Source organism: Pelodiscus sinensis, chromosome 2 (genome assembly GCF_049634645.1).
Source record: "Pelodiscus sinensis isolate JC-2024 chromosome 2, ASM4963464v1, whole genome shotgun sequence".
NCBI lineage: Eukaryota > Metazoa > Chordata > Testudines > Trionychidae > Pelodiscus > Pelodiscus sinensis.
Window position 1 is genome coordinate 198,812,224 of NC_134712.1, and position 15,137 is coordinate 198,827,360.

Sequence of the window (15,137 nt, forward strand, 5' to 3'; positions counted from 1 at the left end):
CCTTTGTGACTTTAGATATGACACCATTTCTTTATGCCTCAGATTCCTGTATCAACATAGGTACACAAGAGCTTGCTAAATAAAGGCTGTAATATGCAGAGAATTATTAAAGACAGTCAAGGGAAAGGACAGAAGTAGAAAGCTAGCATCTCCTTACTGCCAAGAGGTACACATTTCCCTAGTCAATCTGGACATCTTGGAAGACAATACTGCTGGCAGCAGGAAGGATGAAAAGAAGAACCAATTGTTTAATCAGTCTCTGAGCTTCTCTAAAATTGAGGAAATAGTCCTGGCTACTTCAAAACAATTGAGGTGAGGCAGTTTACTATGAAGCTGAGCAGCATTCCAAATTATGATCCCAACAAACGTCAATGTGAATAAACAGCCTGGTGATCCAGAACGCAATTTTGCAATGGACACAAAATGGGGGAAGTCATGCCCTCAGATGTTTCAGCGATGGGCTCTCTATAAATTCCTAAATAGAGGAGATCAGGAAAATATCAACAGCCAGTGATGTTCTAGAGTGTGTGTACATGTGATTTTAAAAGATGTTAATATATTCTGCTGCGTAACATTTCCAGTTGCTGAGCAGCACTTTCCTACCCACACGCGCCCCCCCCCCCCTTCAGCAGACTGTAGCCATGGAAACTCTATATACCACAAGTGTCTTTTTAAAGATTTAAACAACAATCACCACCTCTTGTCACTCTAAGTGCAAGTGGTACAAAGTCTCTCACATTTTCAGTTGTAGTTCTTGGTTTGATTTAATACGAGTATAGCTCTTGTACTCCCTAACAGACAACCAAGGTCAAAAGCAGGGCCATCCCTAACAGTGCTGGTGCCCTACACAGTCCAGGACCTGCAACACACACCCCCAGGGGACAAGGGAGAGAATGTTGCTCCATGCAGGGAGAAGGTATTGTGGGGACAGAAGCTGTTAAGTACAGGAGCACTGCAAGGCAGATAGGAGGAGCAGTGGGGCTCCCACCCGCTCTCCTGAGGATGCAGGTGAACCTGAGTCCTTCGGCCTGCAAGTGATTGGCTACTGGGTGCAACCTGTGGCTAGAGGGATGGGGATGGCACTTATCTCTCGAGGGGGGCTGGGTGAGGGATGGGACTGTCTACCAGAGTAGATAAACAAGTAGCTGCTAGGGCACCACAAAGTTTGGGGCAATTTGGTGGTACCCTACACAGCTGCATAGTTTGTGCTTCAGTAGGGATGTCACTGGTCAAAAGATTTACTTTTATGCGCTGCATTTTTGGACAGTGATTTTTTTAGTATCCAGGTAAATTAACATGGACTGACAATCAGGTAAGTTCCAGCACAAGTAACCAATATGCTCTATCATAAGGTTAAATGTGTGAATGCATACTTAAATGCATATCTGTGTTTTCTTTCGCAGAATCACTGCAAGAACCAATGCCTTGCCGCCTCAATCCTTGAATAACTTCCCACAGCATCTTCTCCCTTACCTTGGAATCACTATCCCAACTTTCCTCAATGTTTCTAGATTCTCTCACACCTATTAACAGCCAAGCCTCAAGCTCTTCCCAGAGAAGGAGGAAAACATTCTTCAGAAAGTAAATATCTAGAGAATTAGTTGCACTCGCACTGCATGACCCTCTCTCTCTGCTACTCAAGTGCAAAGATTTGTAAGTGTGACTAGGAGAGTAAACAACATGTAAGAGAAAAAAAAGGTCAAAGTGAAAAGAGTCACAGGGCAAAAACAATACTAAAGAAAAATAAGATGCAGCTAGAAAAAAATAATTAAGACCAACACGGTACGTAAAGATTACAAAAGTGTCCAGGGATTTTGGATGACCAATTTGAAAACCCCTGGAGTTTCCTAAACTGTGAGCTAAGCACTCTCTCAAGAAGGGTAGAGTTTCAAAAAGTCAGCCCTTGAAGCGTAAGCTCCAATTCATTAATAACAGGCTACAATAACTCATTTTGTTCTTAGAAAGTCCAAGAGATAAGTATAGCATTTTCAAAACTAACATTTAACACCAAATACAGTTTGTTATTTTACAGCAGTAACATCTCTTGCTTTGTAGTATATGCAGAACAAATGGCTTTTGGGAATTAAGCAAAGACAAAGCACTTAAATGACTTAATCTCTAAAACTATGTATTGTTTTGTGCAATACTGATCTATCTATATCCATACTTATTTTAAGATTTGTGTGTCTGAGTCTCTGTTTGTTCAAGAAGACTTCCTAAACAGTAAAAACTAGGACTTAAAAATTTGGTAGGCAGCTTCCTCGTATCCTAACTTAAAGCAAGGTCAGGGTTTGGTTGTGCCAGAAAAATGGGATATGCTTGGAATTCAAATGTTTTCTAAAACATGAGGGACGCTATACTCAGTCACTACTGGGGACAGTGAGCACTAGGAACAACTATACTGCAGAGTGACCACCGGGGGGCAGCCACACCGCTAAGGAAGTGGTGCTGGACTTGAGGGGGTGGGGAGGAAGCCCTGCTAGTCCCACATACATGGCCAGGCAGTGCAGCCCCGGCCCCTTTCGCAGGAGCAACACCACCATTGCACCCTGCCTCCAGCATTGCTAGGCTGCCCAGCGCATCTGCAGCTGACTGGCCTGCACATCTCCCTCTTTCTCCCCTCATCTGCCTGGGCCCCACCCACCTCCAGCCCTGGGCCAGGTCCAAACACCACCTGCATGCCCCCTCCCCTCCAGGCTAGACTCAGGCAATGCTAGTGAGTCTTACAGTAAAGTAATGAAAGGTATCCTTAACCACCCATTGGAAATACAATTCACACAAAAAATCCAAAATATTTTCTTTAGTTAAGGGACCTTTAAGGGGAAAATATCAACTTAGCAATAGCTGAAAAAGTACTGTCTTTTCCTTTTTCCCAGCTTCCTTTCCTAAATACACACTGCCCAGTAATGAATCTCAGTAGTGACACACACACAATCAAACTCCCACTCCTTACTTTGCAAAAGGCCTATGATTCCCAGGATGGTTATGATTCCTCATGATGGTTCCGATATGGTCACCAAAATGCCCTTTTAATCGGTTGGATCCTGAAGGGTTGGGTCTGTTCTCCCACACTGGAGCTGAAATTTTTGCATTCCAGGGTTGGCATTGAGCAACATCTATTTTTTTCTCTTTGCAGTTATTAGCATTTATAGGAGATTTGCATTTTTCAGCAAACCCCTTCTTAGACACTTCTTCCCCAATATCCACTTTTCCATACTCTGCTTGGGCAACAATGGTACCATCCTGATACGTGGCTCTGTGTCGCATTTTAATGTCTTTTTCAAAAATTAAACTGCACAAGAACTTTCTCCCCTGTAAAATAAACGGACAGAAGTTATAAAACTGCTCATAGTGAGTAGTTTCTCTTTGTTTAACGTAACTAACTTTTCACCATCAAACAGATCTGTTCTTCAGTGGAGCCTAGAGGAGCTTCAATGGAAGTTGGGTACCAAACTACATTAGGCTACTTTAAAAATACCAAGCCAAGAATTTAACAGCATTATACCAAGGTTAACCTTTCAGTAATACAGAAAAGATCTGTGACTGATTGAAATCTATTCCCCTTAATTTTAGCTGTCAACATTTTATTCACATTCGTCATAGTAACTTACATGAAATGGCTAAAGTTTAATCACGGTACCAAATTTCTCCCACTTAAATAAGACCTCACTACTACAGAGAAAGTTATATAAAAATTGTGTGATTAGCAACATATCCACTACTTGAAATGGAATACTAATGTACTTATATTATCACATATACAAATCTACATTATGAATGTCAACACTGAAATTTCTAGACTAAGAAAGTCAAAGCATTCAAGTCAGGAAAGGCAAAAACTGCAGTTACTAGCCTGATGGCTAGTGCAGACATTGGCAAGTTTGAAGGCTGAGAAGAATGGGATGTGGTGTATCCCCTAAAAGAAGTGGCTGAAAATAAGAGTAGTTTTCTCTGTTAAGTTAACTTGGTCATTTCTTCAAATAAGCTGTTTTTATAAAGTTTTTTAAAAAGTTCAGCCTGAGGCAGAGAGCAGTTATGGAAATATTTATCCCTAACAGTTAAAAATACCAGGAGTGGAAGCAACTTAAATTTATGACAGGTACTGTCCTATTACAACCCACCCTCCCAGGTGGTGGGTATAGAGCAGGCAGGAGGGGCTTGGATACATTTCTTGCAGGTACTGATGTAAGTGTGAGGTAGAGTGCGGGGGCTCAGGGCAAAGGGTTGGGGTATATGAGGGCTTAGAACAGGGGGTTGGCGTGTGGAGGGTATAGGAGTTAGGAGAGGGGCTGAGGAAATGGGGAGTGTAGGGCTGGGAATGTGGCAGGTATAGGAATTAGGGTTGGGTGTATGAGGAGCTCAGGGAAGGGGAATGCAGGAGTCAGGGCTAAGAGTATGAAGACTGGCTCAGGGCAAGGGGTTATGAGTGTGTAAGGACTCAGGGCAAAATGTGATATGGTGGTGCAGGATTCAGGGCAGGGGGCTCAGGGAAGCAGCCTGGGTGTACAGAAGCAAATGCGAGCGGCTCCTAAAGGCACCGTTTCAGGGGATGGGGGTGCACAGGGAATGGGCAGAGGAGGAATGCAGCAGGCTGTATACTTTCCCATCAATCACTAGTCACAGGAAACAAGAAAAGCAACATAGCAGGCCCATTTGGGGGGGGGTCCCCAAGAAGCTTCTTTTGCCTGTCTGATGCTGAGTGCAGCAGCCACAGGAAGTTGGGAGCCAGGCTGGGAGCACCCCGCCCCTCCCACTGCAGCTGAGTGCCCCAGCCAGACAATTTCTAGCCAGCATACCATACAGGGGTGCACCAGCTAACTTTCATCTCTGGCAAAGACAAGTAAATGGAAGCAGTCAGGCAGCCTTTATGATAGGTCAATGCGCTTCATGAGGGGAGGGCACTTTGGCAAAAAACCTTCAATGTAGGAGCCACTAAATTTAACACATTGCTTATTACTCCTTAATGATTTAATATTACAGAGCCACTGATGGAACTATCATAAAGTCTAATTTGTACAGTAAAATGATACTCCTTTTGTAAAATAACCAGGAAATATATGGAATTAAAAAGGCACCCATGCAAGTAAATTGTTTAAGAGCAGAACAATGTAAAATTTAAAAACAGGATGAATAAAAGTGTGCCTGGCAGAGAGCTGCAATGTCCCAGACCAAGGATGAAGAGTTTGGGATGCAGGCAGGCAGGCTGCCCCAAAGCTGGGGTCAGAGGATTCTCCCAAACCCTTTCCCTAGAAGTAGCAGCTAGCTCCAGAAGGGGCGCTCTCTCCCTGCTGGCAAGCAGCACTGTGCTCTGGGAGAAGGGGCAGGGCCAGATTAACAAAGGGGATTTCAGTGATGCAGCCCAGGGCTAAGAAGGGGTCCTGCAAAAACATTTCTGGGCTGCCAAAAGTCCAGATCTTCTTGCAAGCCCTCCCTTAGCCCAGAACTGCAGGCACTAAACCTCTTGCACATTATCTGGCTGTGACTGGCTGGGGGGGAGGGTAGGGAAGGGAAGCAGCTCTACATGCTGCCATGTAAGCCGGGCTCAAGCCATGTCTCTGAGAGCACCAAGGGAAGCTCTGTCCCCACACTGCTCTCACCTACAGGCTCTGCCCCCACGGCTTCCACTGGACAGAAATCACACCCAATGGGAGCTATAGGAGGTGGTGCCTACAGGCAAGTGCAGGGCACTGCATTGCAGGCAGCATTGAGTCACCTGCTTCTCCCAACCAAAGGGGAGCTGCCCCAGCTAAGTATCCTGCACCCCAACCCACTAACCCCAGCCATGAGCCCCCTCCCACCACACCCTAACCCCCTCCCAAAACCTTGCACCCCAACCCTCCTTAAAGATTTCGGGAGGGAGTTAGGGACTTGGGGTGCAAGATGGGACTCAGTGCTGGGGATCAGGGTTGGCATATGAGGTCTTGATCAGACCCCACAGCCCAACCTTGAGCCCACTCAAGAACCCTAACTCCTTTCCATGCCCTGCACCACCAACCCCAACCTCCTGTCTGCACTCCAAACCCTTTGTCCCCAGTTTGGAGCCCCCTTCCGCATCACAAACACTTCATTCTCAACCCTACCCCAGAGCTTGCATTCCCTCGCGCTCTCACTCTCCTGCATCGTCCTATAGCCCCATCTCACACTCTGAACCTATCATTTTGGCACCACTCCAGACCCTAGGGGACCCCCAGAAGATTTAATCCAGCCCTGGAAAGGGGCTCACTCCCCCCTTGCCAGCAGGTAGTATAAAGCTCTGGGGGAGAGGTCCCCCTCTCCTTTCTAGCAGCAGAAAGCTCAAGAGCCAGAAGAGAGGCCCACAGCAGTCCTGCAAGCTCTAACTTGATCCCCTATGCAGTTTCCACCAACCCCTACTTCTCTCCTGTCTAGGTCCCTGCCGTATGGCCCTTTAGAGCACTGATTTTCAAAATGGCCATATTGGCTTTTAAAGTTCATTAATGGTTGGAGAGCTGACAATCTTACCAACACCCTCCTGAGTCTCAGCTTGATGGGTAAAGACATCCTCACCATTTATCTTTTATAGATCCCTGAGGATGAAAATCTGTAGACAATTTGGTTTTATTTGTTACAGAGTTCATCAGCTACACACGTCTATAACTTACCTGGTCAAATTGATTTAAATCCTGATCAGGAGGAATCTGTAATCCCCAGAGTCTATACTTATTCGCAATGCTGGGAAACTGCAAGTTCTTTGGAATTTCAACTATTTCTGATCGGTTTAGAATCTCAGAATTTCCATAATCAATGTATAATACCTGACACTGTGGCAATAATACAAAATATAAATAAGTACAGCAACTAAAAATCTAGTTAAATCATATGGATTAACATTTACCGTACTTAAGAGGACTATATATCTGTGATGTAAAAGGGAGTTTTACAGTTGATCAAGAGATACAGAAGAGATAGCTAAGCCTTTAGAATCAAGTCTGTTACAGAAAAAGAAGTCACAGCTCAAGCTACACCATTAAAACTAAAAATTAAAAATAAAATTACAAATATAAAATGTGTTGTCTTAAGTTGTATCATTTTTATGGTTGGCAAAACACATTTTCAAGGTCAAAGCTTTTCTGTTTAAAAATCCTTAGTATTTATTAGCGGTGTTTACAGCAATGCATGTAGCCAACAAGATTAACTGATAAGCCTAGGCTTACTGGTTAATTGTATAGTCAACTACACATTGACATCCCTATGACAAACTAATAAGTATCTTAAAATTTCAATATCTGAAGAAAATGGTATCATACATGAAAACAGTGAAACTGAGATACGAAAGGTAGTAAGTGTTCCTGAAATTACAGCAATCTTCTCAAAGGAAATCTTCAGTAGATTTGTTCTAGTAGCTTGCTTAAACAGCTAAGTATTTACTAATTAAGTATACAGTTTAAAAAAATCAGAACAATCTTTAGAAATATCCATTCATGGGTTTTAGGCAATGATACACCTCAAAATTATATGGTTTTGGCTTCCATATATTTGCTTGTAAAGAACAGTTATATCCTAAAGGTTATTTCCTGCCTTTTCATCACTGATCACTTGCTGTACTTTGCATCTATACCAACATTTATCTTCAGAGAAACATCCACCGTAGATCTGTAGATGAGAAAATGGAATTCTTTAAGTATAAATGCACCTGAAATTTATTTTTTATATAAAAATCACAATTCATTACAACCCTTATTTTTTAAAAGTTTGTAATCTGGATATTTGTACAATATTGAAGCAGAGTGGTAGCTCACTTAACCCAGCATTCTAACCCCTACACTAGCATAAGTTGGATGCTTCAAAATATATAACCCTCAACAGTCATACAATACTTCACGGCAACGTGTCATTAACAATTTGTCCAGCAGGCACAGAATGACACGCCGTTCTACAACATCCTACTAGCTATGTTAATTTAAGTTATAGAAGAGAACTGTACATTTGAAATATAATGTCACTGTAATTCAAGATTATTATTAGGGATGTTAACTATTGGTTATTTTACTAGTTGAGTAGTTGATGGAATTTCCAGCGACTACTCGACTAGTCGGCAGGCACTTCCGCATTCCTCTTTTGAAATGTACAAAAGTCCCCGCTGGAACTCTCATACATTTCAAAGGAGGAATGCAGAACTCCGCATACAGTCCGGGGTTAGCGGAAAGTCCCGTGGACTCTGGACAGCATGCTCATGTCAGCTTTGAGCCTCCAATGGGGGCTCTTGTGCATTTCAAAGCAACAGTGCAGCATGGAGCCTAGGGTCAGCAGGGGACGCAGAGTCCCCCACTGACCTTGGGCTCCATGCCACGCGGCCTATTTGAAAGGCCACGCGGAGCACAGGATCAGCTGGGGACTCCCCAGCTGACCGTGGTTCCACACATTTCCCCAGAACCCAGGGTCAGTTGGGGAGTCCTCAGCTGACCCCGGGCTCCACACACGGCAGCACTATATACCTGATCCCGGGCTCAGCTGTGCGGCACTTTCCCTTTGAATGCTGCCTCTGTGTTTAAAAGGGGCATCGCTGCACAGCTGAGCCCGGGAAGTACCCCTTCTTTGCTGCCTCTATCTGATAGAGGCAGCAAGAGGTGGAAGGGGAGGAAAGTTAACTAGTCAACTGACTAGTCCTTAATATCCCTAGTTACTATAATGCCTAATGGACACAGGAACAGTTCAAGTTACACATGTAAATTTCACTATGCCAATTCCTGAATCCAGTGGTTAACTGCAACTTTAAATGTTCTCTTAACAGTTTCTTTTTTAATGGAAAAGAATCATATCTAAAGGGAAGAAAGATTTAACATTAAACAAACATTTTTCCTTGAGTATTTCTCTTACTTTTTAGTTGAGAAAATACAAGTTGTGTTACAGAGAAAATATCTAAAAATTCAACTGTGTAACTAAGAAGGGGTAGCCATGTTAGTCTGTAAGGGTTCGTCTAGACTACATCCTTCTGTTGAAAGAGGGATGTAAAATGAGCCCGATCGAAAGTGCAAATGAAGCAAGGATTTAAATATCCTGCACTTCATTTGCATATTCGTGTCTGATCGCTGTTTTGAAAAAGGGTATTTCGAAAGCGAAAGTGCAGTCTAGACACAGTTCTTTCAAAAAACAAAAAAAACCCACCCTTTTTTGAAAGAACCCGTACTCATTTTTTCAGGAGTACAAGTTCTTTCGAAAAAGGTGTTTTTTCCCCCCAAAGAACTGCGTCTAGACTGCGCTTTTGCAATACCCTTTTTCAAAACAGCAATTGGACACGAATATGCAAATGAAGCACAGGATATTTAAATCCGCGCTTCATTTGCGCTTTCGATTGGGCTCATTTACTTCCCTCTTTCAACAGAGAGATGTAGTCTAGACATAGCCTAACAGAAAAAAACTTAAAACAGTGAATAGTCCTATAGAACCTTAGAGACTAACAAAAAAAAATGTAGATGGTATCACGAGCTTTCCATCCCAGATAAATTTCACAGTTAATTGTTTACAGCCAGGCCCTAGGATACAACCGGATTTGCTCCAACCCCACAGAGACAAACACCTATAGGGTCTATATAAAGCCTTCTTAAAACTTAAAATACCCACCTAGAGAAGTGGAAAAACAGACTGACAGAGCCAAACGAGTACCTAAGCATTAGCTTCTTCAAGATAGGCCCAACTAAGAAAGCAACAGACCACCACTCATGATACCATCTATATTTTTTGTTAGTCTCTAAGGTGCTGCAAGACTATTCACTGTTTTTTAAAGATTTGTATGTACGTGTAAAAAAAAAACCCATCAATCTCACACACTTCTTACCTTAGTAAAATCAGGATTGCCAAAAACTGAGCTGGCCTGAGGACAAACTTCAGCCAATGTATGACTCAATTTCAAGATGTCATTATTTCTACTGATGTTCTAAGACGTAGGATGGGAGAATAAAAAGAGTTAGCTATAATTTGAAAACCTTTTAAAATGTTTCAAAAGCCAGTAAGTCAAAACATCTACTAATCTTGACACCACTGCACTGCCCTGACAACTTTTAACTTCTAAATTCTGAACTGTATATACACGCTTATTTGCAATTTCTCTCCAATGCTGGAAACTGACTTTCAGGGATCAGGAGACACCTGTGCATCAGGGAAGCAGAGGAAAGTGCACCTGTGCACAGTTTGCCAATTTTCTGCTAGAATGACATCTATACAAGCCACACATCTATACAAGCCACATCATCATGGTTAAGTTAATAGCTTAACTTTGAGAGATTATAGTCTTAAGATATCTTGCAAAACATTGTTATAAAAAACTCATATAATGTGAGCATTCCAGTATTTTTGGGAATATGTATGTAGCACTCCTCTTCCAACATTATGGGGAAAAGCAATATGTTTATATCCGGTTTTCTTACTTGTAAGAATAATTTTTTGATTTTACTAATATGAACAGATCCTTTTAAATTACAGTTTTTTACAACCTGATAAATCAAAATGCATCAACTACAATAAATGTGACATTTATTATATTATACTAGATTTATGCAGCACTGCTTAGGTCCTTAACTCAATTAATTTCTATTTTTTGGAAAATAAAATGAAAACGTACAGTCTTCATTTGAATCATTGCAATGATGAGGACTTCAGTAAACAGGCTGGCCTGGGGAGAGAGAACTACCCCAGCCCCCTTTTATTGCCACTGCTTGGGACCAGATGAGAAGCGCCTCCCCATGTCCAACGTAGCTCCAGCAGGTACAGCTAGGAGATGGGTGCATGACCCCCAGATGAGGCAGGCTTGGGTTTGTCTGCATCCTGCACTCCCTAGCCAGAGTGAGCAATGTGGCAAACTGTGCACTTTCCTCTGGTTCCCTGATTAAGGGGAACGGCCAACAATGTTTGCATAGGAATTGAGCAGCGGGGGCTCTCCCTAAAGGGTGCCTTGGTGCTCGGAGGCTTGAGACTGGGACAGTGCCAAATGACAAAAGGGAAGAGGCATGCACCTAGCAAGCCCCTTTCATCTGCCTAATGATTTTGTCTCTTTTCTGTTTGGTTTTATAAGACGCAATCCCTTTCCAGGCAGATCCCATTTTCCTGTCATAACTAAACCCTTTCCTTGCTTTAAGTTAAAACAGCTATACCAAAGGGTGGTTCTAACCCTTACCATTTTTAGGAGGAGTTTTTGAACCAGAGACCGATAAAGTCTCTCAAATACATAGTAGTACATAAACAGAAAATCCAGAATGTGCAGAGGGAGAGAAAATATTAATGTAATAAAATTGACTTAGTTATCCATTAAAAGAATAGCAGGGTATAGAATACTGGAAAAATTATAGGATTAAGTTGCAGAATGCATAAATTAAAATTCTAAAGAGGGACATTGTAACTAGTGATAGTTCTAATGAACCCCTTATAATAGTCAGTGCATAAATTTCCAAGTCTACTACATATTTTAGAAATGTTGTCTGTCTGTTCATCCATGAGTCCATTTGTTCCACAACTGCTCCTAAATGATAAGAGCTAGGATCACCAAGTTTGGCATGCAGCTTCTTCTTATCGTAGCTTAAAGTGAGGTCAGGTTTTGGTTATGCTAGGACAATGGGATATGCCTGGAATTCAATTGTTTCTTATAAAATGGAAATGGAGGAGTCTGATAGGAGGGACAGCTATACAGGCAGTCCCCGACTTACGCGGATCCATGTCGGATCCGCACTTACGAACGGGGCTTTTCTCGCCCCGGAGCCCACGGGCGGCGGGTCGCCACCCGTGTCCTCCGGGGCGAGAAAAGCTTCTCCCCGTCTCCCCGGTCTGCTGGGGGGGTCCAGCAAAGCCGCTGGACCCCCCCAGCAGACCAGGGACACCCGAGCAAAGCCGCCGCCTGGGAGGCTTTGCTCCCGGGCAAACAAGCAAAGCAGCAAAGCCACACGGGGACAAAGGAGCAAAGCCACACGGGCGGCGGGGTCCCTCCGCCTGTGCGGCTTTGCTCGGGTCTCCCTGGTTTGCTGGGGAGGGAAGGGAGCGCAGCTAGTGCGCCCCGCCCCCAAGCAGACCAGGCTTTTGTTGCGGGACGCCTCGGGTAGAGCAGCTGGGGTGCTGCCGGGTTGGTCCTGTGGGAACCTACCGGGTAGCGCCCCAGCTGTTCTGTCCCAGGCTCCAGATTCAGCAGCTGTTGAAACGGATCAGGCTGATTCCAGGAAGCTGGGGGCAGAGCAACTCTTCCTCCGGCTTCCTGTAGTCAGCCCCTGGTCAGTTTCAGTGGCAGCAGCTGAATCTGGAGCCAGTTCCGACTTACATACAAATTCAACTTAAGAACAAACCTATAGTCCCTATCTTGTACGTAACCCGGGGACTGCCTGTACTGCAGAATGACTACTGGGGAGCAGCAAAGGGACACAGATGGGGAACAGGACACCCATAACCCCATTAGGGCAGCAGAAGGCAGAGGTGGAGTAAGGGACAGCTACATACTATGTATTTGAGAGAGTTTCTCTGTCTATGTGTCTGTCTGTCCCTCAGCCAGGGGACATACACCCCTCCCCTGGTTGTGCACATTGCAACTACAGCAGTTATGCACAGGCACTTCTCAAGCTGTTGTGGTGAGAAAGGGATGGCATTGTCCTCTCTCCCCAAAGCAGCCTGCATACTTCATCCCTCATCCCCAGCACCTCCCAAGAAAAAATTATTTAAATTAAGAAAAACAAAACATATCTGAGTGAAGGACCCAACCAATGTCAGGTAAATCTTCTAATAGTTTAAAGAAACTCTTATGCCCCATAATGAATCTGTGACTACCTGTGTACAATTAAGCCAGTAAGTAATTAAAAATACTGTAATTAAACATGACACCAACAGGATATCTAGTGAATTTTTTAAAAGGTTAAAAGAAGTTTCAAGTACTACATCTGCCACTGAGTCTCCTTACCAATTTTGGATTTTACAATCATTTTCTCTATTTTAACGGTTGCTCTTATTGCCACCATGTAAAATTCCACATGAAGAATTAAAAGTCACAAAGTTACAGAAATTGCCAAGCGGCCTGCTGTTTTCCATTCTAACTTGAGAAACAGGATAGATTTTTCCATTATTTTTGTTTTGTTCATTTTTATTTTCTTAGAACATCTAAGTTAGTCATGTTAAAAGTTTAAAGATCCCAAAGTAAATGTTCCATACTATTCCTGATCCAACACTGATAGTTCTAACATTCAAGATTTTAAGTAACACCTATTGCACACTGAATAGAGTAATGAATCTATGCAAAATTTGAGTTGGCTGATGGTCAATAGTTTTCTAACCCAACTCAGAAGGCAATACGTGACTTCTATTTAGACCAGTGTTAAGCAACTCAACAGTTGGATGAAATATTTTAACCACATTGTTGAATGTTCATCTTTGGAACCTAGGTTAGGATTTTTTCCCCCCCATCTCCATTCTTATTCATATACCCATCAAACATGTTAACTTTTGTCTAAGTTTAACTCTGCCATTTTTGTGTGAGACCAGATTCAATGAACAATTTATTGGAATACCTTTTTCCAAGAAGGAGTTGTTTTTTTTTACCTCACCTGTGCCCAAAATGTCACAGCATCTTCAACATGACAACCAACCACATCTTCAACTGGGAGGGAAACAAATATTTTAAATCAATTCTGAATTTCAGTGTTAACAAAAGAAACAATCTATTTTCCCTCAATACCTTTATTATATCCTGTGTCTTCATCCATTATGACAAATCCTGAAACATTACAAAACATCTAGAGTTACACCTAATAGTAGAAATTAAGGTATGTAATAATTTACTGAGTTGGGCCCTACTCCTATACTAAGTTCTGTATACTGTGGCCTTTATTTTAATGTCCAGACACCCATGAAATATTTCAGAATTTTTATGAAAACTGCTCCAGTGTATACACACACATTAAAATCAAAGCCTTGTTGCATTTAAGGATGGCATTGGATTCTGAAACTATACATTACTTCTGAATGTTTCATTAACTCTTATTTTTGCTACTCCACTTCTCCCACTCTCACCAACACATCCATTCTCCCCCCTCCCTTTTTCTTCCCCCCTTGGTCTCATCCATTGTGTATATTTTGGTTTTGATGCTAAGAGCAATCTAGGGAAGGGGCAGTTATTTAATAAATCTTTAGAGCATCTAGGCCAATGGGGCTCTGACTTGTTGGAAGCCTCCAGGTACTATCAATACAAATATAAGTCTTTGCACCAACTTCAAAAAACATGAAAATATGACTAACGCACTTTGAAGTACTGATTTACATTTATATTGAATGATTCCTCTGTATATTCAAGAATCAGTAATAACTTCTCCAACATTCTCATACTTTCCAGTGGGGAAGCATTTTTTATTTTTTTTTATTTTTTAACGGAATGGAGCTCAAATTAATACTTTTTCAATTAAAGCTTTAACTGACAGTAATCTCACTAAATCTTTTTCATCTGCACTAGTGATTGAAAGTGTCATCATGCCAAGAAAAATTACAATGTAACACCAGTATTCTTACTCAACAGATCTAATGCCTTTGTACATTCATAATCATATCTGCTTACCTGGTCAAAAAATAAGTCTTGTGTATTGGATCTATAATCCTGGTGACGCAAGAATCAGAAAGAGCCACACTTAAGTTTTCAGATCCTAGTCAAAGTTCAGAGTTTCCATTTTAGACAAATAATCTATCCACTAGTAAAATCAATCTGGAATTCACTAGGACGGACATAGAACCACACAATGCCATTTTCCAATCTCTTCTCAAGCAATTTAATTACACTGTAGATGTGGAAATAGAATGCCAGCTAAATAGTGCAATCGAAACCAACATAAGGAGGAGAGGGCTTTTTTCTTAAAGACATAAAAATTGAAATGGTGCCATTCTCCTTCCCTCCCCCAATATTTATAGATGAGCAAAGGGCTTCTTTTGACCAACTGTCTTTAGTAACGTGGATGGTTTTTCCCAGATTAGAATTGTATGAACATAATTTAGGATAGCATCTGGAAATGTTACCATCAAATCTTCAATGGTGTGTCAAGAGTGCATATTTTGAGTATGCCCATTAGAAACAAGAGCTTTATACTGCATTTCTGTTTAGATGGCAAAATAGCAACTTCCTCAGAGCCAATCCTGTGCAACCTAAACTGTTGCTAACATAGGTACAACTG

At 42.2% G+C, this 15,137-nt stretch overlaps 1 protein-coding gene across 12 annotated transcripts in view; it reads right to left on the reverse strand.

Moving 5' to 3' along the window:
* STK31 (serine/threonine kinase 31) overlaps positions 1-15,137 on the reverse strand; it is a 103,167-nt gene that overhangs the window by 78,971 nt on the left and 9,059 nt on the right. For 7 of the 12 annotated variants that reach the window (XR_012901996.1, XR_012901995.1, XM_075922199.1 and 4 more), the window contains exons 2-8: positions 14,531-14,615; positions 13,658-13,696; positions 13,527-13,579; positions 9,794-9,892; positions 7,537-7,611; positions 6,621-6,779; positions 2,954-3,312 (exon numbers count right to left, since the gene is read on the reverse strand). Coding sequence is in view for 10 of the 12 variants with exons in the window: in XM_075922199.1 (XP_075778314.1) it covers positions 2,954-3,312; positions 6,621-6,779; positions 7,537-7,611; positions 9,794-9,892; positions 13,527-13,579; positions 13,658-13,685 (773 nt within the window). In the remaining 2 variants the exon portion in view is untranslated. The remainder of the gene's footprint in view (positions 1-2,953; positions 3,313-6,620; positions 6,780-7,536; positions 7,612-9,793; positions 9,893-13,526; positions 13,580-13,657; positions 13,697-14,530; positions 14,616-15,137) is intronic. The other 5 variants (XM_075922197.1, XM_006138366.3, XM_075922198.1 and 2 more) reach the window with 2 other exon arrangements.